Source organism: Chiloscyllium punctatum, chromosome 24, assembly GCF_047496795.1.
Source record: "Chiloscyllium punctatum isolate Juve2018m chromosome 24, sChiPun1.3, whole genome shotgun sequence".
NCBI classification, from domain to species: domain Eukaryota; kingdom Metazoa; phylum Chordata; class Chondrichthyes; order Orectolobiformes; family Hemiscylliidae; genus Chiloscyllium; species Chiloscyllium punctatum.
The window spans coordinates 84,452,077-84,477,400 of record NC_092762.1 but is presented as its reverse complement, the minus strand read 5'-3'; the positions used below and the strand labels follow the sequence as shown (position 1 = coordinate 84,477,400).

At 42.5% G+C, this 25,324-nt stretch overlaps 1 protein-coding gene and 1 long non-coding RNA gene across 5 annotated transcripts in view; one reads left to right on the top strand and one right to left on the bottom strand.

The window, feature by feature from the left end:
- armc6 (armadillo repeat containing 6) overlaps positions 1-11,019 on the top strand; it is a 38,336-nt gene extending 27,317 nt beyond the window's left edge. For all 4 annotated transcript variants that reach the window (XM_072594358.1, XM_072594354.1, XM_072594355.1 and 1 more), the window contains exons 6-8: positions 4,757-4,888; positions 5,715-5,852; positions 8,595-11,019. In XM_072594358.1, the coding sequence (XP_072450459.1) occupies positions 4,757-4,888; positions 5,715-5,852; positions 8,595-8,807 (483 nt within the window). In that variant the 3' untranslated portion in view covers positions 8,808-11,019. The remainder of the gene's footprint in view (positions 1-4,756; positions 4,889-5,714; positions 5,853-8,594) is intronic.
- Positions 4,882-24,481, bottom strand: LOC140494777 (uncharacterized). The gene is made up of 3 exons (XR_011964043.1): positions 22,940-24,481; positions 17,033-18,889; positions 4,882-4,954 (listed from the first exon to the last, which is right to left on the bottom strand). It is a non-coding gene; the product is annotated as an uncharacterized lncRNA (long non-coding RNA).
- Between the last annotated feature and the right edge of the window lie 843 nt (positions 24,482-25,324).

Sequence of the window (25,324 nt, the reverse complement as noted above, 5' to 3'; positions counted from 1 at the left end):
GCAGCACTTTGCATTTATCGGAATTAAACTCCATCTGCCACTTCTCAGCCCATTGGCTCATCTGGTCCAGATCCTCTTCGCTGTCCACTACACCTCCAATTTTGGTGTCATCTGCAAACTTACTAAATGTATCTCCTTTGCTTGCATCCAAATCATTTACGTAAATGACAGAGGACCCAGCTCCGATCCTTGTGGCATTGCACTGGTCACAGACCTCCAGTCTGAAAAAGAACCCTCCTCCACCACCCTCTGTCTTCTACCTTTGAGCCATTTCTGTATCCAAATTGCTAGTTCTCCCTGTATTCCATGAGATCTAACCTTGCTAATCAGTCTCCCATGGGGAACCTTGTCAAACACCTTACTGAAATCCATATAGATCACATCGTCTGCTCTGCCCTCATCAATCCTCTTTGTTACATCTTCAAAAAACTCAATCAAGTTTGTGAGACATGATTTCCCACACACAAAGCCATGTTGACTATCCGTAATCAGTCCTTGCCTTTCCAAAAACATGTACATCCTGTCCCTCAGGATTCCCTCCAACAACTTGCCCACCACGGAGGTCAGGCTGACCGGTCTATAGTTCCCTGGCTTGTCTTCACCGCCCTTCTTAAACAGTGGCACCACATTTGCCAATCTCCAGTCTTCCGGCACCTCACCTATGACTATCGATGACACAAATATCTCGGCAAGAGCCCCAGCAATCACTTCTCTAACTTCCCACAGAGTTCTTGGGTACACCTGATCAGGTCCTGGGAATTTATCCACCTTTAACCATTTCAAGACATCCAGCACTTCCTCCTCTGTAATCTGGACATTTCACAAGATGTCACCATCTATTTCCCTACAGTCTACATCTTCCATATCCTTTTCCACAGTAAATATTGATGCAAAATATTCATTTAGTATCTCCCCCATTTTCTGTGGCTCCACACAAAGGCCGCCTTGCTGATCTTTGAGGGGCCCTATTCTCTCCCTAGTGACCCTTTTGTCCTTAATATATTTGTCAAAACCCTTTGGATTCTCCTTAATTCTATTTGCCAACGCTATCTCATGTCCCCTTTTTGCCCTCCTGCTTTCCCTGTTAAGTATACTCCTACTTCCTTTATACCCTTCTAAGGATTCACTCGATCTATCCTGTCTGTACCTTACATATGCTTCCTTCTTTTTCTTAACCAAACCCTCAATTTCTTTAGTCATCCAGCATTCCCTACACCTAGTGAAAGCAATAGAAGGATACTTTGTTGGATATCAATTAAGGCACAAAAACGTTGTGTTGAAGATTAACAGTTTCTATGACGTAAATATTAAGTAATTCCTTTTAAAAGATTTTTTCTTTAGCTCTGCTACTTATAACTTCACTCTACTTTCCTTTGTGTTAATTTAGTATCTTGACATCTTATGTAGGAGTAGGAAGCCCATAACCATTATACATTACCCGTAAAATTGTGTTAGTTTATGCAAAGAGCTGACTTTTCTACTTAACTGAAAACCTTGTATTTACAATTATATTTTCACCCAATGCGTACCTTGAATGTGTAGCAGAGAGGTCTTCGAGAGTTACTGAAAGGTTGATTTGTACGTACAACATTACAGTTCAGTACAGGCCCTTCAGCCCTTGATGTTGCGCCAACCTGTGAAATCAATCTGAAGCCTGTCTCACCTACACTATTCCATTCTCGTCCCTACTACCGCTCTGACTAGAGAAACTACCTCTAACTTCTGTCCTATATCTATCACCCCTCAATTTAAAATTATGTCCCCCGTGCTAGCCATTGTCATCCAAGGAAAAGGTCTCTCACTGTCCACCCTATCTAACCCTCTGATTTATCTTATATGACTCAATTAAGGCACCTCCCAACCTCTTCCTCTCTAACAAAAACAGTCTCAATTTCCTTAGCCTTTCCTCATAAGACCTTCCCTCCATAACAGTCAACATTCTAGTAAATCTCTTCTGAACCCTTTCCAAAGCTTTAACATCCTTCCTATAATGCAGTGACCAGAACTGTACGCAATACTCCAAATGTGGCCGTACCAGAGTTTAGTACAGCTGCAGCATGACCTCATGACACACCGTATGCTGCCTTAACAACCCTATCAACCTGGGTGGCAACTTTCAGAGATCTGTGTGCATAGACACCTAGATCTTTCTGCTCATCTACACTTCCAAGAATCTTACCATTAGCCCAGTACTCTGCATTCCTGTTACTCCTTCCAAAAACGATTCACCTCATACTTTCCATTAAACTCCATTTGCCACCTCTCAGCCGAATTCTGCAGCTTATCAATATCACTTTGTAACATGAAGATCAAAGCAAAATGCTCTGCAATCTCTTCCTTGGTTTCCCAGAAAATCCTAGGATAAATCCCATCTGGGCTGGGGACTTATCTAACCTTATATTTTTCAAAATTTTCAGCACATCTTCCTAACATCAACCTGTTTGAGCATATCAGCTTGTTTCACGCTATCCACAGAAATGTCAAGGTCCCTGTCAATTGTGAATACTGAAGCAATATATTCATTAAGGATCTCCACTACCTACCTCTGACTCCAGGCACAAGTTCCCTCCACTGTCCCTAATCGGCCCTATCCTCACTCTAGCCATCCTTTTGTTCCTCATGTAAGTGTAGAATACCTTTGGGTTTTCCTTAATCCTACCTGCTAAAGCTTCTTAATGCCCCCTTCTGGCTCCCTAAGTCCATTCTTCAGTTCCTTCCTGGCTACCTTGTAACCCTCTAAAGCCCTGTCTGATACTTGCCTCCTCAACTTTAAGTAAGCTTCTTCTTCCTCTTGACTAGATGTTCCACATCCCTTGTCACCCAAGGTTCTTTCACCCTACCATCCGTCAGTGGGACAACACTATCAGCAAGTGCTTCCTAAACAACCACATTTATGATGTGCATTTCCCTGAGAACATCTGTTCCCAATTTAGGCACCCCAGTTCCTGCCTAATAGCATTGTAATTCCCCCTTCCCCCATTAAATACTTCCCCATACTGTCTGCTCCTATCCCTCTCCATGACTGTAGCAAAGGTTGTGATCACTGTCACTGAAATGCCCTCCCACCGAGAGATCGGACACCTGCCCTGGTTCATTGTCAAGCACCAAATCCAATATGGCCTCCCTTCTAGTCGGCCTATCTATATATTGATTCATGAATCCTTCCTGGAGACCCTTGACAAAAACAGCTCCATCCAAACTATTGGATCTAAGGCGATTCCAATTAATAGTTAAAGTCACCCAGGACAACCTTATTACTTCTGCACCTTTCCAAAATCTGCCTCCTAATCTGCTCCTCTGTATCGTTGTTGCTATTGGGGGGGGGCTGTAGAATACTCCCAAAAAAGTGACTTTTCCTTTCCTGTTTCTGACTTTTACCCGTACTGACTCTGTAGGCAAACCCTCCTCGACAACCTTACCCTCCTCGACAACCTTCCCCTCCTCAACAACCTCCCTTTCTGCAGCTGTGATACTATCCTTGATTAGCAATGCCACTCCCTCACCTCTTTCACCTCTTCCCCTACGCCTTTTGAACTATCTAAACCCTGGATCATCTAACAACAATGAATGCTAGGCTGAAGATTATTATAAAAGATTTTGAAGATGAACGCTTCTAAGGTGTGTTGGATGAGCTGTTAGCAGTGGGCTAACTGAATGCAGTTGGTATGATAGTCTTTTTGTGGGGCAAGATCTGGCTCCATGTTCAGAGTCAAGAGGCTGACTGAGTTCCGGGATAGGAGTCAGTGACACCATGGATAATTATCTGAATTGGTGCACATTAATTGTGGTTGCAACTTGATCACATGGTCTCTCACTGCAAGTGGCAATGTACTTTATGACTGACCAATACAGCCCCGTAACTTCACTTACACCACCGTATACAGGAGATGCTGTGCTGTGGTGTTGATATCACTGGACTAGTAATTCAGATTCTTATTATCACTGGGCTTCTGGATTTGAATCAGATAGTGAAATTGAATTCAATATTACAAGATCTGGAAAGTTAAAAAAAATCCTGGTAATGTGGTGACAACGTAATCATTGTTTGTCGTAAAAACCCATCTGTTCATTAATAGCCTTGTGGTGCAGTGGTAGTGCCCATACCCCTAAATCCAGAGACCTGCGTTCAAGTCCCACCTGCACCAAAGATGTGTAATAACATCTTTGAACAGGTTGATTAGAAAAGTAGGAAATTTGTCATCCTTACCTGATCTGACTTACAGGTCTGAGGGTGGCAAGGTAGCTCAGTGGTTAGCACTGCTGCCTCACGTGGGTTCGATTCCTGCCTTGGGTGACTGTGTGGAGTTTGCACATTCTCCCCTGTCTGTGCTGGTTTCCACCGGGTGCTCCGGTTTCCTCCCACAATCTAAAGATGTGCAGGTCAGATGAATTGGCCATGCTAAATTGCCTGTAATGTTAGGTGCATTAGTCAGGGGCAAACTATAGGGTAGGGGAATAGATGTGAGAGGGTTACTTTTCAGAGGGTCGGCGTGGACTTGTTGGGCCGAAGGACCTGTTTCCATACTGTAGGGAATCTATTCTAACATGTTGTTCCATTTCCACAGTAATGTGGTTGACTGCCTTCAAAAATGGCCAAGCAAGCCATTCATTTCAAGGGTACTTAAGAATCAGCAGTAAATGCTGGTCTAGCCAATGATGCCCACTCCCATGAAAGACTTTTTAAAAAAACTGTCGATATACCAATGTTGAGGAAGTACTTAACGCCTAATTTTTTTCTTGTCCTGTTAAATTACAGGAAGTGGTGAAGCAGGTACTGGGTGCCTTCCGAGCAATCGCAGGTAATGATGAAGTAAAGGACGCAATCATCAATGCTGGTGGAACAGACCTGATTGTATTAGCCATGAACCGACACTTGGGAACACCACAGGTACACAGCTTTGAAACCTACAAGAGTCATTGGAAGTGGAATAACAACAGGAAGTGCCAAGTAGATCTGTGAAGAACAAAAACAAAGTTAATGTTTTATGTTAACACTGTGGGTGGCAAGGTGGCTTAGCATTAATGCCTTGCAGCTCCAGGGACCAGGTTCAATCCCAGCCTTGGGTGACTGACTGACTGTGTGATGTTTGAACCGCCCCCCCCTGCCCAACCGTGTCTACATGGATTTCCTGCAGTCCAGAGATGTACAGGTCAGATGGATTAGCCATGGTAAACGTGGGGTCTTGGAGATAGAGTGGGGACGCTGGGGCTGGGTGGGAGACTCTTTGGAAAGTTGGTTCAGACTTGATGGGCCAAATGGCCTCTCTTGACTTGATGGGCCAAAAGGCCTCTCTTTCTGCAGTACACAGATTTTGATTCCCTACATTATGAAAACGAGCCCTTCAGCTCAACAAGTCTGCACTGACTCTCTAAAGAGTAACCCAACCAGACCCATTCCTCTACCCTATATTTACCCCTGACTAGTGCACCTATTACTATGGGCAATTTAGCATGGAGACTCACGCAGACACTGGGAGAATATGCAAACTCCACACAGATGGTTGCCCGAGGTGGGAATCAAACCAGTAATTAATCTGTAGTTTCCAGCTTATTCTTATAGTTCTTTTAGAAGTCCAAAATCCTTCAAAATGAATAGTGAAGATTTTTGTCAAAGTCATAGTAAGACCAGTTTTGCTTGTTCCTACAATGTTCCATAATTGTCCCAGAGGCTGATTCTGGGATTTCACCACTGACTCTGTTATCTGTTGGTTCAGATCTGTGAACAGGGATGTGCTGCCTTGGGGATGTTTGCCTTACGGAAACCGGAAAACTGTCGTGTGATCATGGAGGGTGGCGGAGCACTGATTGCGCTGCAGGCAATGAAGGCACATCCAGCTGAGGTGAACGTACAGGTGAGATGGATGGGTTAAAAGTAAGTGGGGATGGGATTTGAGAAAATTAATGAGGGAGTTAGTAAGGAAGTGGAGAGTGTGGAAACATGGGATAGTTGAAGAAGGCGATGGGGACTTGTGGAAGTGGCAGGACAATGAGGAAGATATAAGGGAGAGGAAATGCATGTACGAGGATGGGGGTGTAGGCATGTATTAAAGAGCATACTACCAGTTCATTGTCAAAGAACTAAATACTATTTCCACACTTAGGAGCTTTTACTCACAGTATGATGTATTACAAGTATGCAAATCTAAAACCCAACAAATATAGCTTCAGTTTGCTCCTATTTATATCTCTTTTGTGAACCCAACTGCCCCATTTGAAAATAAAACTGAGTAAATTGTGTCCGCAGATTCCAAATTAGTTGGTGAGATTGAAACAAAACATGCACATCTTTTGTGAAGTGATTTTATTAACTTTCTCAGTCTTACCCTGAACCATGTGACAGCTGCTCCCTATTTATGTGCTCAGACAATTAACAGCTGTCACCTGTTTCTCTTAGTCTTGAATAAAGATTTAACAAATTTTAATGTCATTAACCAGACACTAACAAATTGGACTTATTGTAAAGGAATGGGAGGTAATCTCATTGAGATATACAAGATTCTGAAGAGGCTTGATAGAGCAAAGAATCTCATAGGATCTGCTCTATTTGGGGGGGGGATCTAAAACATGGGGGCACATATGTTGAGGTAAGGGGCTGATTATATAGGAATGGTACGAGGAGCAATGACCTCACTCAAAGGATTGTGTCTCTTTGAAATTCTCTACTGAGAGAATTGTGGATTTTTCATTGCTGAATACATTTAAGACTGTCACAGAAAATAGTAGAAGGTGTAAGCCATTCAGCCCTTCAAGCCTGCTCTGCCAATATAATGATACTCGATCATCCAACTCATAACCCTTTGATCCTCTAGTCCTAACAAATATCTAATTCTTCCTTGAAAACATTCAGTGTTTTGGTCTCAACCACTTTCTGTGACAGAATTCCACCGGCTCACCACCTTTTGGATGAAGAAGTTTCTTCTCACCTCAGTTCGAAATGGCCTTTTATTTATCCTTGGACAATACCCCCTCCCGTTTCTGGACTGTCCAGTTATCGGGACCATCCTTCCTATGTTTACCTTAAGGCTGAGATGCACAGAATTGTGGTCTTTCAGGAAATTGAACAATATGGGGAATGATGTGAAGTCCTTGCTCAGCCTTGGTTGTATTGAATGGTGGAACAAGGTTGGTGAGCCATACCATCAACTCCTCTTATTTCCTGTGTTGTTGTGAGAGGCACCACTAATCCAGAAACAAATCAAAACTTTAAAAGGAAACAATAACTGAACCTTAAAAGTCTAATATTGAGTTTCTGCTCCTAGATGTGGAAGAATGAATGAATCCTCAGTAAATACCTACGACCTGAATAGTATTAAACACTCTACTAATATACAGCCACCACTTCAACTAGTGTAGTGGTACTGACTCTTACCTGTGGACCAAGAGGCCCACGTTATCTCCTACCAGCTCCACAAGGTGTAATAGCATCTCTGAACAAGTTGATTAGAAAAATAGATTAAAATTTTAAATAAATACAGCTAGCACTTTGGTTGTTGTGGTGCATTGAGGCATGAGGTCAAGACCCACCTGTCCCAGAGATGTGCCGCAATGTCTTTGAACAGCTTGACTAGAAAATATCTCAATTCATGCACTAAAAAAAATACATAGCTTACACTTGGGCTCTTGTGGTAGTATTCCTACCTCTAAGCCAGGAAGCTTGGGTTCATGAGTATGTTGCTGGGAAAGCCCAGCAGGTCAGGCAGCATCCAAGGAGCAGGAGAATCAACATTCCAGGCATAAGCCCTCAATCAGGAATGAGGCTTGTGGCCAGGGGCTGAGAGATAAATTGGAGGGGCGTGGGTTTGGGGGAAGGTAGCTAAGAAAGTGTTAGGTGGATGACGGTGAGGGAGGTGATAGGTCAAAGGGGGGAGTGATAGCCAGGTCAGGAGGGCAGTGCCGAGTTGGAGGCTTGGGACTGAGATAATGTTGGAGGAGTGGAAATGAGGAAGCTGTCAAAATTCACATTAATCCCGTGTGGTTGCAGGGTTACAAGGCGGAATAGGAGGCTTTGTTCCTCCAGGTATCGGGTGGTAATGGCTTGATGGTGGAGTTGAAGTGTTCGGCTTCCTCGTTTCCCCTCCCCAAGCCTCCAACTCGGCACTGCCCTCCTGATCTGTCCATCACTCCCTGCCACCCTCCACCCTCCATCTCCTTCTCCCTCCCCTTCATCCATCTATCGCTTTCTCAGCTACCTTCCCACCCCCCTTCCCATTTATCTCTCAGCCCCTGGCCCACAAGCCTCATTTCCTGATGAAGGGCTTATGCCCGAAACATCAAATCTCCTGCTCCTCAGATGTTGCCTGACCTACTGTGCTTTCTCAGCAATACACTCCAGACTCTGATCTCCAGCATCTGCTGTCCTCACTTTCTCCAAGCCTCGGTTCAAGTCCCCTCTGCTCAGGGTGTGTCCTAATGTCTCGGAATAGCTTAATTTTTAAAAAAGCTAAGACTCTGAGGTTTTTGTGGTGCAGTGAAAGTGACCCTGCCCTTGAGTCAGCAGGTCCAGGTCCAATTCCCACCTGCCCCAGAGATGTTATGACACCTTTGAATGGATTGATTTCGAAATAGATATGAAGCTAACACTGTTCTCATTACAGAAGCAGGCCTGCATGTTACTTCGTAACCTGGTGGCCCGCAATCCTGACTTCTCCCAGCTGATCCTGGAGATGGGAGCAGAGGTGCTCATCCTGCAGGCAAAGACTACACACCAAGACTGTGAGGACTTGGCAAAAGCTGCCCTGCGGGATCTTGGCTGCAAAGTGGAGCTTCAGGAGCTCTGGACAGGGCAGAAAGCTGGAATTTCCCATTAACTGCCATCTTGCGACAAGACTAGGAGATGGACCTCGAAAGCACACGTCATGTTTGGTTGCACATTTCTGGATTGTTCTCATATTTAACCCCTCTGTGATCATCTGAGACGTTGTAAAAGCGACCAGAGAACCTCTGAGGTGTCTGATTCAGCTGCAGTGAGTTGAGGATCTACAAGATGCCACCACTCTCACCTCCACTTCAATAAATGGGACTTCCCACAATGCACATTGGTACAGGGAGCAGGCTGTTGATTGATGATCACTACCAAACTCACAAGGATCCTTCCACTAAGAATGGCCATCTCTGAACTTTCTTGCACTTTGACAGGTAATTGGCTTCTGGAAATTCCATTGTTATGTTACCCAGAGTTATTTTTCTTGCCAAAATATCAGCAGCAGAATGGAAAGTGTTTTTTAGACAAGCGGTTTGAATATTGTTCTGTCACATTACTCATAACGTGCCACAAGAGGATATTAAAGTGTTTAACACCAAACTTGATAGATTTTGTATCTTGAAGCAGGTTGTGAATCTGAAATTAAACATGCCCCATCCCATCCCATCAGTTAATAATTTAATCACCACCTCATGACACAATACAGGCTGTGTATTTTCCTTTTTGTCTGTTTCATCTTTTTTAAAAAAAACCTGTTTTACAGTGCCATAGCACTCACAGGGTCTGTAAATGAAATGAAGCATGCATTACAAACAATTAATTTTAGATGCAGTGATTTCTTCTGAGTTGATGACACACAGAATATTACAAAATATCCAAAAGGACATTTGTCTGATCAATAGGAATGACACCATTGTTTCAATATTCCCACAATGAGATCTTTATTAGCAATGAAGAGGAGATTCTCCCCATCCTTGTTTGATGATAGAATTGATGCTGAAAAAGAGCCTATCCAACACTACTTTACAACCCAACAACTAGAGTTTCCTCTCATCACCTTTTAAAACAATATTTTACACATTTTATTCAGTGCACGTGCACAAGCAAACACCTCCCCATGCACCTAAGGCTCAAACAACTGAGGAAATCCTTATGTGTAATAGAGATCACAGCTAGATAGTTGAGATTTGGTTGTGACTCTGCGTTAGTCATGTCCTGTGCAAATCATGAAAGCATGTCAGCAGATCTGGCAAATCATGAAAGCATGTCAGCAGATCTGGCAAATCCCCTGCGCTTCTGTTAGACTATTGGACCCTGGATTTGAAATTCAATCAATATTATTGTCTTGCATTGGAAGCAATGTCTGTCTCGAGTGAGGTTGTCCCTCCTGTTCTGCTGCAGTGAGTCAGAGGTTGACTGTTATAGTCCCACTGTACACATCAGCAATGTTATGTAACCCTAAAATGCATCACTCTGAAAGCACTGACATGAACATTACTCTGAGGTCATAAACCTATTGTATATTTCCATAAATGTATTGTTTTATCTTGTCAGTCAAGCCCAGATGTTTTTGATGTATTAAAAGTGTTGTGTGCATGCAATTCTTTTAAAATGGAAACGTTTATGTAAGAATACCACATGGTAATTACAATCTTCCAGCAAGGGGGCCACTGTAGTGCCACCTGCAAACTGGGGCAGAGGTTTCCCATTTTCACTTTACTGGTGAAATTTATTTTCCTGAAGAGACCTTCCATTAGAAGATGGGGGGAGGAAGGTTTCTTGATGCCACATCTCAGCAAGAATTAGTTAGTCTTGTAGAGTTCCAGAACAGATTGACCAGAATAGTATAGAAGCTAAAGGGTTAAATTATGAGGACAATATTATAGATCAGGTTGCATTATCCTAACAATGCAAAATTAAGGGGGGGATCAAGTTGAGGTGTTTAAGATGGTTAAAGGAGTTGATATGGTTAAGAGAGATGGGGGGAGGGGAAGGAAGGTGGCGAGTGTAGTACAAGGGAGGGAAAAACAAAATTCGAGCCAATTCACTTGGGGTTGATGTTAAGAAGCACTTCCTCATACAAAGGGATATAGAAATCCTGGGACTCTCCAAAAAGGTTGTTTAGGTTAAGCATAATTTCACAATTTAATAAGAGAATTAAGGGCAACTGTTATACAGCAAAACATTTTCAGACAGCAACTGGTTCAGATCCGGAATGCACAGCCGAGAGTGAGATGGAGACAGGTTCAATGGAGATATTCAAAAGGGAAGTCAGTTGTTACTTGAAAAGGAAAAATGTGAAAAATTTCAAGAGAAGACTATGATTTGCACTCATTCAAAGAGCTGGTGCAGACAAGATAGGCAGAAATGTCTCCTTGGTCTTCTGTGATTCACAGATGGGATATAAATAAAGATCTTTCCATGACAAAGGGGCTGAAAGGCCTCCTGTTCCAATACCAATAATTTCTGCACTACACCTGCCTCTCTTGGTCAATACTGAAGGATGGAGTGTTATAACAGGAGATGTAATATGACTAAAAATAGAAACAGAAGGTGTTTCACTGCAGTGCTGGGAAGAACTGGAAGCATTAACTCTGAACCAAACATTAGTGCGTTGTCAACATGACCAGCAAAAATAACTAAGGAGCAAAGTCTTATCTATCTCTGTTAACTGAGGTGGGTGGAGTGGGCAAATGTTAGACTTGCAGATAATGTAATAGCTGGTAAATATTATTTTCTTTTGCAGTAACATTGTCATTCTGATCCATGAGCTACAGCAAGACTGGATCAACTGTAAAATTAGAGAGAGACTGTTCAGGAGTGGTATCGCAAAGTAGTTGTTCACTCAAAGGGGAATAAAGATCTGGAACTCTCTTCCCCCAACAACTGTTGAGGCTGGAAATAAAATGCAAAATTTCATAACTAATTTGGTAGATGTTTGGTTAGTCAGGTTTACAGGACTAAGGCAGGCAATGGAGTTCAGGTCTGATTAACGGCTCCATTTCGAAATGGCAGGCAGTGACCAGTGGGGTACCGCAGGGATCCGTGCTGGGACCGCAGCTTTTTACAATATATGTAAATGATATAGAAGATGGTATCAGCAATAACATTAGCAAATTTGCTGATGACACAAAGCTAGGTGGTAGGGTGAAATGTGATGAGGATGTTAGGGGATTACAGGGTGACCTGGACAAGTTAGGTGAGTGGGCAGATGCATGGCAGATGCAGTTTAATGTGGATAAATGTCTGGTTATCCACTTTGGTGGCAAGAACAGGAAGGCAGATTACTACCTCAATGGTATCAAATTAGGTAAAGGGGCTGTTCAGAGAGATCTGGGTGTTCTTGTCCACCAGTCAATGAAGGCAAGCATGCAGGTACAGCAGGTCGTGAAGAAGGCTAATAGCATGCTGGCCTTCATAACAAGAGGGATTGAGTATAGAAGCAAAGAGGTGCTTCTGCAGCTGTACAGGGCCCTGGTGAGACCACACCTGGAGTACTGTGTACAGTTCTGGTCTCCAAATTTGAGGAAAGACATTCTGGCTATTGAGGGAGTGCAGCGTAGGTTCACGAGGTCAATTCCTGGAATGGCAGGATTGCCTTACACGGAAAGACTGAAGCGACTGGGCTTGTATACCCTTGAGTTTAGAAGACTGAGAGGGGATCTGATTGAAACATATAGGCTTATGAAAGGACTGGACACTCTGGCAGGAGGGAACATATTTCCGTTGATGGGGGAGTGCCGAACCAGAGGACACAACTTAAAAATACGGGGTAGACCATTTAGGACAGAGATGAGGAGAAACTACTTCACCCAGAGAGTGGTGGCTGTGTGGAATGCTCTGCCCCAGAGGGCAGTGGAGGCCCAGTCTCTGGATTCTTTTAAGAAAGAATTGGATAGAGCTCTTAAAGATAGTGGAGTCAAGGGGTATGGAGATAAGGCTGGAACAGGATACTGATTAGGAATGATCAGCCATGATCATATTGAATGGCGGTGCAGGCTCGAAGGGCAGAATGGCCTACTCCTGCATCTATTGTCTATTGAATGGTTGCCTTCTATTGCATACAGAAAACAAAGACAGGATATTAAAGGCAAAGAGTAGAAGTGCAATTAATGCTGTTCTTGAACAGCTTCAGTTCTCCAGTTTTCAAAAGAAGTCTTCCAATCTGCAAAACAGTTTCAGATTTTGATTGTACTTGTAACTGCCTCTGACCCTACACTGCTACACACCTATCCGGCTTTCACAGAAAAATATGCATCAGCATCCATCAGGGAATTCCACTGTAGCGAGAGAGAGTCAGGGTATGACAGGACGTAAGCCCCGTTTTTACAGCACTAGCTGACATGTGGTAGGTTTAAAGGTCTACTTCGAATGTTAGTGAATGCATGGATGAGTGAACGGGCGATGTGGGCCAACTAGTCAGGGGTTCGTTGGGAAAGTAATAGGATTGGAGGGATAGTCAACTATAGGGTGGGTAGTTGGATTGTCAGGTTGTGTGGGGATTCACGTCAAGAGGATGGTTTAATCTGACCAGGGGTTATATTAAAGTCGGATTAGTCGGCAGCAGTAGTCTGGGTCGGGGAGTTAGGTTTTGGAGGTAAGTTGTGTCGTTACCTAGATGTTGAACTAGTTTTCACAATATTTCATGGATGACTACCCAGCTATTCACAATGTATATATTAATGATTACTGATGAAGGTACAGAATGTAATATTTCCAAATTTGCAGATGACACAAAGCTGGTAGGTGAGCTGTGAGGAAATTGCAGATTCTTAAGAGTGATTTGGACAAGCTGAATGAGTGGGCAAGTGCATGGCAGATGTCGTATAATGTAGGTAAATGTGAGGTTTTCCACTTTAGGACCAGGGGTATCAGTCTGAAGATAAGGGGCAGACTATTTTGTAGAATTTTGTTTTCACAGAGAGTGGTGAACTCGTAGAATTAGCCACCATAGAAAACAGTCCAGGCCAAAGTATGATTTCAAGAGGGAGTTGGATACAGCAACTGGGGCTAAAGGGATCAAAGGATAGGAGGGAAATGCAGGCTCAGGAGTTGAATGCTCAGCTGTGACCATAATGAATGGCCTACTTCTGCTTACATTTTGTGTGTTTTTATGTTTTACCTAAATAAAACTCAAACTATTTGAAGTCTCCAATTATCAGGATTTCTTCATGAGACTATTATTATCTTCTCTTACCCACGCCAAAAATTTTGAAAATTTATCAATTTGACTTGCACAATGTATTTTTATTCAGCGGCAGTATTAGGAAAGTTGAGTACTTCGAGTTGAACTGTTGAGATACACCTCTGAGTGTAAAGTTTCTAACCCTCCTAGATTTGGATGATCATAATGAATGGTGGTGCTGGCTCAAAGGGCAGAATGGCCTACTCCTGCACCTATTGTCTACTGTTATCTAGGTGTGTCTCACACTGAAGCGGCAGCATCATTCTGGCCTCTTGGTGTATTCTGTTTAGATGCCAAGAATCTGATTGGAGTAATAGATACATGGAAAACAGGGGTAGGAGGCAGCCATTCGGCCCCTCAAATCTGTTTCGCCATTCACCATCATCAAGTAACAGTGGGAGTGATTGACAGTGTCAGTTCCAGGAAGCCAGTTTGTTATTGGGAACGACTTAGCAGGGTCCACTATATAGAGTCATAGAGATGTACAGCATGGAAACAGACCCTTTGGTCCAACCCGTCCATGCCAAACAGATATCCTAACCCAATCCAGTCCCACCTGCCAGCACCCAGCCCAGATCCCTCCAAACCCTTCCTATTAATATACCCATCCAAATGCCTCAATGTTGCAATTGTACCAGCCTCCACCACATCCTCTGGCAGCTCATTCCGTACACGTACCACCCTCTGCATGAAAATGTTGCTCCTTTGGTCTCTTTTATATCTTTCCCCTTTCACCCTAAACCTATGCCCTCTAGTTCTGGACTCCCTGAACCCAGAGAAAAGACTTTGCCTATTTATCCGATCCATGCCCCTCATAATTTTGTAAACCTCTATAAGGTCACCCCTCAGCCTCCAACGCTCCAAAGAAAACAGCCCCAGCCTGTTCAGCCTCTCCCTGTAGCTCAGATCCTCCAACCCTGGCAACATCCTTGTAAATCTTTTCTGAACCCTTTCAAGTTTCACAACATCTTTCCGATAGGAAGAAGAGCAGAATTGCACGCAATATTCCAACAGTGGCCTAACCAATGCCCTGTACAGCTGCAACATGACCTCCCAACTCGTGTACTCAATACTCTGACCAATAAAGGAAAGCATACCAAACGCCTTCTTCACTATCCTATCTATCTGCGATTCCACTTTCAAGGAGTTATGAACCTGCACTCCAATGCTTGGGAGCCTCCTGTGAAGCACTTCTGTGATGTTTCCTCTAGCATTTAGAGTGGTTTACCTCTGCTGCTTCTGGTTGTCAGTTCCAGCTGTCTGCTGCAGTGGCCTGGTATATTGGGTCCAGGTCGATGTGTTTGTTGATAGAATCTGTGGATGAGTGCCCAAACTCTGGGTAGATGACACCTTTGTAATCATTAAAAACACAGAAATAGAAAACACACACCGGATCATAAACGCCACACTCACAGGAATCCGATTCACTAGAGAGGAAGAAAAGGACAACCAACTCCCATTCCTAGATGTGATGGTACAGAGAACACCGAACGGAGAATTCACCACAAAGGTATACAGGAAAACCACACACACAGACCAAGTCCTGAACTACGAAAGCAACCACTCCAACACACACACACGAAGTTGCATCAAGACACTGTTCAAAAGGGCCACAACACACTGCAGCACACCAGAACTGCAAAAAAAAAAAAAAAGAGGAAGGAGAACACCTCTACAATGTATTCGCCAAAAATGGATACCCCCACAATTTCATCAACAAATGCCTAAGGGAAAGACAACAGAATGAGGACATGCCACAACCCAAAGGACTAGCCACGTTACCATACATTAAGAACATTTCTGAACTGACAGCCAGACTACTACGATGAGAGCACACAAACCAACAGCAACTCTCAGACCACTCACCAGGACAAAGGACCCGATACCCAGCATGAGCAAAACCAATGTAGTGTACAAAATCCCATGCAAGGACTGCACAAAACACTACGTAGGACAAACAGGAAGACAGCTAATGATCCATATCCACGAACACCAACTAGCCACGAAACGACACGACCAGCTATCCTTAGTAGCCACACACACAGATGACAAGCAACATGAGTTCGACTGGGACAACACTACTATTATAGGACAAGCCAAACAGAGAACAGCCAGGGGAATTCCTAGAGGCATAGCACTCATCCACAGATTCTATCAACAAACACATCGACCTGGTCCCAATATACCGGCCAATGCAGCAGACAGCTGGAACTGACAAGCGAAAGCAGCAGAGACAAACCACTATAAATGCCGGAGGAAACATCACAGAAGCGCTTCACAGGAGGCTCCCAAGCACTGAGGATGTCACAGAGACAGGGGACGAAACATCTGCAACACAAATTCCCAGCTCGGCGAACAGAACCACAACAATGAGCACCCGAGCTACAAATCTTCTCACAAACTCTGCACTCCAAGGTCTCTTTGTTCAGCAACACTCCCTAGGAACTTACCATTAAGTGTATAAGTCCTGCTAAGATTTGCTTTCCCAAAATGCAGCACCTCGCATTTATCTGAATTATACTCCATCTGCCACATCTCAGCCCATTGGCCCATCTGGTCCAGATCCTGAGGGAAAGATTGAATAGGCTAATTTTGTTTTTAGGGAATTTTTTTTCCCCTGGAGTGTTGGAAGCTGAGGGTGACCTTATAGAGGTTTATAAAACCATGAGAGGCATGGATAGGATAAATAGACAAAGTCTTTTCCCTGGGGTGGGGGAATCCAGAACTAGGGAGCACAGCTTTCAGGTGAGAGAGGAAAGAAATAAAAGCGATGTAAGGGGCAACTTTTTCACGAAGAGGGTGGTACGTGTATGGAATGAGCTACCAGAGGAAGTTTTGGAGGCTGGTACAATTACAACATTTAAAAGGCATCGAGATGGGTATATGAATAGGAAGGGTTTGGAGGGACATGGGCCAGGTGCTGGCAGGTGGGACTAGATTGGGTTGGGATATCTGGTCAGCATGAACAAGTTGGACCGAAGGGTCTGTTTCCGTGCTGTACATCTCTATGACTCTAATGATTAGCTCAGTCAGAAACAATTATTCAAGGTGCCAAGCAGCAGTGCAATCACTCATCAGAAACTAAAATTTACCAAGCAATCTCACATAGCTTTGTGCATTAGGACATCCACAAGGTCCTGACTTACATTTTCAGTTCTATGTTCAGTGTCTGATGATGTGGAGACTGGAGGATTTGGTCCATTTTCTATTGCAATTATTCCATGGTTCAAATCATCCGCTTTTAAAGAAGTCAACCTCTTGGTGGTAATGTTACTGCTAGTTTGCTGCCTACATTTAAAACATGAAAAGGACAACCAGTGACTAGAGAGTTTTAAACCAGATTTAGGGAATTTTCCCATATTAAAGTGTGGAGACAAAAGAAAAGGACATCTAGAGGTTGAAAATATAATATCCCTCTTCTCTGTTTCTGCCAATGCAGTAAGGTTTAGAAGAGTATATTGTGACAAGTTGGCTGTGTTCACTGAGTACAAGATAAAGGGATGATCTGATTGAGATGATTAAAACAATTGTATAGCGTAACTTATTTTATATCTGTTCTTGAGATGTGGCTCGGTCATAGTTTCTTGCCTATCCCTGATTACTCTGAGGACAAATTTGGTCTATGTTGGATTAGTTTTCTTGCTTCTTACACATTTGATGCAACTGCAATATGCCAACTTCTATGAACAGTCAAAATTTATTAAGGAACGGGTTTTGAGAAGATTTGTAACTGAGGATGAGGTTCTGGATGTGGGTTTGAAACCAAAACTTACAGCTTAGTGAACAAACCTACATCCATTTATTAAGCAAGTACAAGCATTGGAGAGACCCTTAACACTCTTCACAATGCTTGCAAAGCTGTGTCGAGGGATTTCCCTGAACAAAGGAACCAGTTCTTCCTTCATACAAAATCTCACATCACAGTCAGTAATGCCCACAAGACAACTCCCAGCCACTCCCTCAAAGACACAATGCAGTGACCTGATCATCTCCAGAAACAATGTAATGTAAATCATCCCTTAATGGCAAGATCTGATGTAAACCATTTTTTAACTACAGATGTAGTTAGAATTTTAACTGCAATGTTCTTGTTAATTCTCTGAATAGGAGATGATAATGTAAATGTTTTTACTCTGAATAATAGATGATGAAGATGTAGGTTTTTTTACATTGTACCTGCACAACAGAGAAACATACCACCCTAACCCAAAGCATCCAATGTCTTACAGGTCAGCAGAGCAAATTAACCCCTTAACATCTCATTCCCTCTTTTTATCATTCCATGATAACCACCTAAAAGGCACTACCAGCTTATTCATAAGAATCTGACAGCCAGTATTTAAGCAAGCTATTGACACACAGCATGCAATGATTATAACAATAATAATTTCTCGCCTATGCAGTAGATAGGTCTTTCCATGTAGGAAAAAAGTGTTCACCAGTAAAGTTCTTAAATCCACAGTCCTTAATGACCACTTCATCCTCTCCAATTTGAGTGGAAACGAGCCAGTTATCCAAAATCTCCTTCAGTAAACTCCAACCTAAAAGCAAAATCTTGTCTGTCCTTGCACTTCACTCCATGGAAAGATCTGAATTCTTGGATAAGGGCAATTATATACTTAACAAAACTGACGAGACTTCCATCCTTGCGGATATGCTTCAGATGGAGGATACTTGTGCATCTGTAGCAGCAGGTAGAGGAACGTAGCATTCTTTGCTGCTCCCACTCTGGTATCAAATGTAACAAAGCCAACTAGCTGTTTTAATGTTAGCTTGATCAATGAACCTTCATATCCCTTAAACGATCAAAAGAGAAGGTAAAGCTCATTTGGTTTAATATCCATAGGAAGGTCATTGACAAAAAGCGTACGGACCTCTCTTCACCATTGTTAGCTTCTTCATTTTTCGTGCTCATGACTGAGGAGCTGATTTGAATCCATTGGATTAGGTTGTGGAGGGGCAGGTGGTGGTCCGAAGGTGTGCTTTACCTGTGAATGGAGAAACTGTAGATACGGTGTTTCACTACTTATGTCATTACCAAGTTTTAGACCATCCATAAACTTCTAAATTGTACTGCCTAAACAATTCAGTCAGTTATAAACAACAATCAGTGGTCCTAAATTCAAACCCTTGGGGGACCCCATTCAGATTATTCAAAATTAATTTCCTTTGACTTGGCTAACATGAAAGCTGTCACGAAAAGTATTTCAAAAACCTGGAACAGCAAGATAACAATAAAATGTTTTCCTGTGCTTTCGCCACTGAAAAGGCAGAACCAGTTCAGATTTAAACCTCAAATATTCGTGGGAAACAAATGCAGAATATATTAATATATATTTTCCAAACGAAAACTCTCTAATTTCTGTTAAAGCAAACAATAACCCACTGCTACGTACGTACGTACATATTAAATCTAACTTCAGACATAGATTTAGGCCTGACATTAATGACAAAAAAAGTCCTTTTTTTGCCATAATCAGTGTTTTTAATTAGAATGTGTGATTGCTGACAAACTGATATCGTAAATTTAACTTCCCAAATAAAACAGTCGGAATTACAGTGGTTACAGACCAGTAACTATACAACTTTGGTGTAGATCAACAATCTTTGATTTTGCAATATGAAGGGGACCTATGACGTCTTAACAATAATTAACAGAACTTAAACAGCTCAGCCGCAAGTTCTAATGTTCTCTAAAATCTTAACAAAATATCAAAATTAAAATGCAGTCTTCTTTTTGTGAACACACTGCATTAAAAAGCAATGATATTTTGATACAATACTCTGATCTGGCTAAAATATTACCACTGACACAATTGTTGTTTGAAACCGGCATTGTAGAATTTCAAACAAATCAGAGGCTCAACGCCCTCAATTTGTTTTAAGGTTGCATGTTTGATCATTTTAAATGGACGTAATGTTGTATAATATGTAAAATCAAAATCTACACTTACATAGCCCACAAAACATATTGAATTGAGATCCTAATTCAGGTAAGGCAAAATAGTTAAAGGGATTTTGGGTTTCACTCCCACACTCCCTACAAATAAAACCAGTTACCAGTAATTACAAATATTGTCCCAATTCACTCCTTATTCCCTGAATAAAGACAATGCTTTATTGTATCAGATAATCATTCTTCTTGGGTTTTAAAAAGTACTGGAAGTCATTAGCATGGCTTTCCCTTACATTTTTCAATAGTTTCAACCCTTGCAAGTTTGACTGGTGTTATAAGCATCTTCAAGTTTTGACCATACACAATGAACACAGACAACTAAACTTAAGCCAGCAAAGAGGTATCACTTAGTACTTCAGGAACAAATCTGGGTCTTGATTGACCCATTATGATTTAATCATCAACCTTTTCCATGTGAATTTCCTAACTACTGTCACATACCAATAGTTTATTGTTTAAGCTACAATAACAAAGTTCATCAAGAGTTCTGACTAGACTTATGCAAATAAAAGACTGTTGCATTTAAAACCTGTAATAGGAATGCTTGTCCCACTTTTAAAGTCTCAACTTCCTAACTTATCTCTATATACTAATTCAGTGTATTCAGTCTCCACATCCACTTCAGGATCCTGATATTTGTGTGGGGAATTTTCCCCTCTTACCAACTGTCTAAGGCAAGGTGATTGAGACAGACAGTACAGTAGTTATCTTTTTTTCTTATGCACTGTGCTATGGAGCCTTAAACCTTACTATTAGAGGACTCTAACCTCCCTTCCCAGTGAACTTATGATTCCAAGGACTCAAACCTCCCTTTGCAGTGAACTTACGGTTGTGGAAGTGAACTCACTGGTGTACAAGTGCATCATTTACCTCAGATTCCGTCACCACAGAATCCCAGGGGATGAGGGGTCAACTGAGTGAGAGGTTAAGGAGAGAGATCAAGGTAAATCTTACCATCAGTTTCATGCAACCAATACTCAGATGATCACTTATTCAGTCCACCTAGAAGCCCCATATATATTGAATCCCACCACTGCCACCAAATGTTGGGTTCTTTTTCTTAAGATTCTTACTTTTTATGCAACTGCAATATGCCAACTTATGTGAACAGTCAGTCAAAATTTATTAAGCAAGTACAAGCTTTGGAGGGACCCTTAACACCCTTCACAGTGCTTGCAAAGCTGTGTCAAGGGATCTCCCTGAACAAAGAAACCAGTTCTTCCTTTATACAAAATCTCACATCACAGTCCATAATGCCCACAAGACAGCCCCCAGCCACTCTCCCAATGTCACATGCCATCCAAGACACAATGCAATGACCTGATCATCTCCAGAAACACTAATGTAAATCATCCCTTAATGGCAAGAGCTGATGTAAATCATTTTTTTAACTACAGGATGTGGTCAGAGTTTTAATTGCAATGTTCTTATTGATTCTGAACAGGAGATGATAATGTAATTTTTTTTACTTTGAATAATAGGAGATGATGTAATTTTTTTTTGCTTTGTACCTGCACAACAGAGAAACATACCAACCTACCCCCAGAGCATCCAATTTCTTACAGGCCAGCAGAGCAAATTAACCCCTTAACATCTCATCTGGAGTTATTCCTGGTAAGGACAACAACTGCCTTGCTTAAACGGCTTTAGTGAAACAGGTTTACACAAGTCAACAGGGGTTATGTGAGAGTCAAACTCTAGTCCCCAGGATGTGAGCCTACAGTTCTGGATTACTAGTCCAGTGACGTTATCACTATGACACCACGACCTTAAAAAAAGAAACAGTTTTCTTTGATGGGAATTATAATAACATAAAATCATCTTAAACCATTCCATTCAGTAGTACAATTAGGAAACATCCCTTCACAGAGTAATAGTCACAGAGTTGTACATCATGGAAACAGACCTTCGATCCAACTCATCCATGCCAACCAGATATCCTAAATTAATCTAGTTCCACTTGCCAGCATTTGGCCCAAATCCCTTTAAACCCTTCCTATTCATGTACCCGTCCAGATGCCTGTTAAATGCTCTATTTGTATCAGCAGCCACCACTTCCTCTAGAAGTTCATTCAATATATGCACCAGCCTCTTCGTGAAAAGGTTACTCCTTAGGTCCCTTTTAAATCATTTTCCCCTCACCTTAAATTTATACCCTCTAGACTTCCCTACTCGGGAGAAAAGACCTTGACTATTCACCCTCTTCATACCCCTAATAATTTTATAAACCTTTAAAAATCACCCCTCAGCCTCCGATGCTCCAGGGAAAACAGCCCCAGCCTCTCCCTATAGCTCAAACCCTCCAATCACATGGCAATATCTTTGTAAATCTTTTCTACACCCTTTCAAGTTTAACACCACCTTTTCTATGGCAGGGAGACCAAAACTGAATGCAGTATTCCAAAAGCAGCCTAACCAATGTTCTGTACAGCCACAATATGACCTCCCAACCCCTATACTCAACGCACTGACCAATAAAAGCAAGCTTCCCAAATGCCTTCTTCATTTTCCCATCTACCTGTGACTCTACCTTCAAGGAGCTATGAACCCTGCATCCCAAGTTCTCTCTGTTTGACAACATACTCCAGGTAGAGGAAATTAAGAATTCTCCCCCAAATAAGTTGGGAACATTGACTGTTAGTTTTGAGATGAGTAGATTGGTGTTAAGCAAAGATATATAGTGATTTGCAGCAAAGGGTGTAGCTGGATTTGAGTCACAGATCAATTGTGATCTGTGGAGCATTAACTCTAACTTATCATGCTAGTTCTTTGTTCATGGAGTTAATATACCTAATGCAGACTTGTTCAAGCTTTGTCTCCATTGGTGAATGAACTTCAGGCCTCCTTGGCAAGTTCCTGTTATTACGTTTAAATGTTGAATTATACAACTTTGACCAACCTTCCCTCAGCCAAAAACTTAAAATAGGTCTGATGCAATTGCATTGAAAAATGTGGAATATGGGTAAAAACAAATTATCCATGACTGCATGATGTAATAATACTTACACCCAAGGTGCATTTTATCCCTTATCCTAAAGAATATTTATTGAAATTGAATTACTGTAATGTTGGCAAATACAGTAACAATTTTACCCACCTCAAAGTCCAACATACCACAGTTGCATAACTGACCAGCTCATCTATTTATGGTGAATACTTGCAGTGATATTTCAGTCAGATCTGAAAGCAGATTTTCCTCCTCTTCAAATCATGCTAGAAAACTTTTGTAATCACCTGTATCAGCAGGACATCCTTGTACACCTTTAATTTAGCACCTCAGCTGAAGGATAAAACGTTCAACAATATAGGGATTCCTAACAACTGATCAACCAATATTGCCTGTTTCACCTGAACATATGAATGAGGAAGAGAATAACCACTCTAGCCTGCTCCAACATTTAGTGAGATCATAGCTAATCTGAATCTGACTTCAACTTCACATTCCTGCCTACCCTGATAACAAGTGAGTCAAAAGTTAAGAATTTATCGATCTCCACCTGAAAAGTAATCTGACCAGATTGCTACAACTATATGGGGAAAAAAAAAGAGTTCCAGACTCAAGTTTTGGAGGAAAAAAAAGTCCTCATCTCAGTCACAAATGGGAGACTTTTTATTTTTAAACTGTGACCCGTAGTTCTAGTCTTCCCAACAAGGAGAAACATCCTTTCAGAATCCACCTTATCAAGCTCCCTCGCCCTTTGTTTCAATAAAATAACCTCTCATTCTTCTGAACTCCAACGGGCAGAAGTTGACCCTTTCCAACATTTCCAAATGATATTCACCCCTGCACCCCCAAACGCAGGTTTAGTGGAGTGAACATTCTCATATTATGAGATTATGTGGCCATGACCTTTTGTCATGAAAACAAAACTTTTTTTGTTTTTCCTAGTTAAAAAATGTTGAATATTTACAGATTAATGGAAAGAGTGCATGAAATGACTGGTATGGAACTGAGCCACAGCAGGATTATTACAAATGGTCTGATTGTCAACTATGGCTCAGTATTGGTACCTTGAAATCCTATTCCAAAGGATCAGGTCTGTAATCCAGGCTGACATTGCTCATGAAGTCTGAGAAATGCCAGCCTGTGATAGATTTTCTAAGTAGCTTGTTGGGGGATGCTACGACTCACCTCTGGAGCAAGTGGGACTTGAAGCTGGGTTTTTCTGGCTCAGAGGTAAGGACACTACCACTGAGCCACAAGAGTGTGAGAATGGAGTTGAATACTTTGTTGTGAAGCCGCTGCAGTCGAATAGCTTGGGGGTGGGAGAGGTGTTTGGCACACCGCCTTCAGCGGCTAACACTCGGAGTAAGAGTGGGGCACTGAGGAGGACAATAACATTAACATCCACTCACTTCAAAGTCTGTGGCCGTTCTGAAGCCACTGCTGGACCTCGTGCCAACCAAACCGCCCCGTGGCCCAACATTTCAACTCCCCCTCCCACTCTGCCGAGGACGTGGAGGTCCTGGGCCTCCTTCACCGCCGCTCCCTCACCACCAGACGCCTGGAGGAAGAACGCCTCATCTTCCGCCTCGGAACACTTCAACCCCAGGGCATCAATGTGGACTTCACCAGCTTCCTCATTTCCCCTTCCCCCACCTCATCCTAGTTCCAAGCTTCCAGCTCAGTAACTGTCCCCATGACTTGTCCGACCTGCCTATCTCCTTTTCCACCTATCCACTCCACCCTCTCCTCCTTGACCTACCACCTTCATCTCCTCCCCCACTCACCCATTGTACTCTATGCTACTCTCTCCCCACCCCCACCCCCACCCTCCTCTAGCTTATCTCTCCATGCTTCAGGCTCACTGCCTTTATTCCTGATGAAGGGCTTTTGCCCGAAACGTCGATTTCGAAGCTCCTTGGATGCTGCCTGAACTGCTGTGCTCTTCCAGCACCACTAATCCAGAACCTCGTGCCCATCTCCCCCACCCCCCACCAATCCAGAACCAATCTCCTATTGGTAACTCCCGCTGTCAATCAGGCCAGGGCATCGACCCGCCCCTAACGGCAGGACTGATAGCCTGAGGTAAAATGACTGAAATTTACTCTGCATCGGAGTCAAAGTCAAAACATTTAAAACATTTTCTTATATATTTCTGTCATAACCTTTTCTGTCACTTTGTTTGACGTGAATGAAATTACTCACAAATGGTGAACAGTCTCCTAAAACGGCATTCGCACCAATAATCCCACCCTAAGCCTTCCTTGATTGGTCTAGTTTATATCCCGGATATATTGAGCGCTGATTGGGTTTAAGACGCGTCCATCATACTGCCAACACAAACGGCATTAAGCCATACCGGTAATGTTCCATTGGTGGAGGATTGTGCCAATCACCTTGACATCACCAGCGATTGTGGGTAAAACGACGGCGTCAGCTGCACGCCCTACTCGCACGATTAGCCAATCGGATCCAGGTCGATGGGCGGGGCTTGGTCTCGCGCTGTCGGTTGTCCGTCTGCGGGGCGCGAGGTTTACC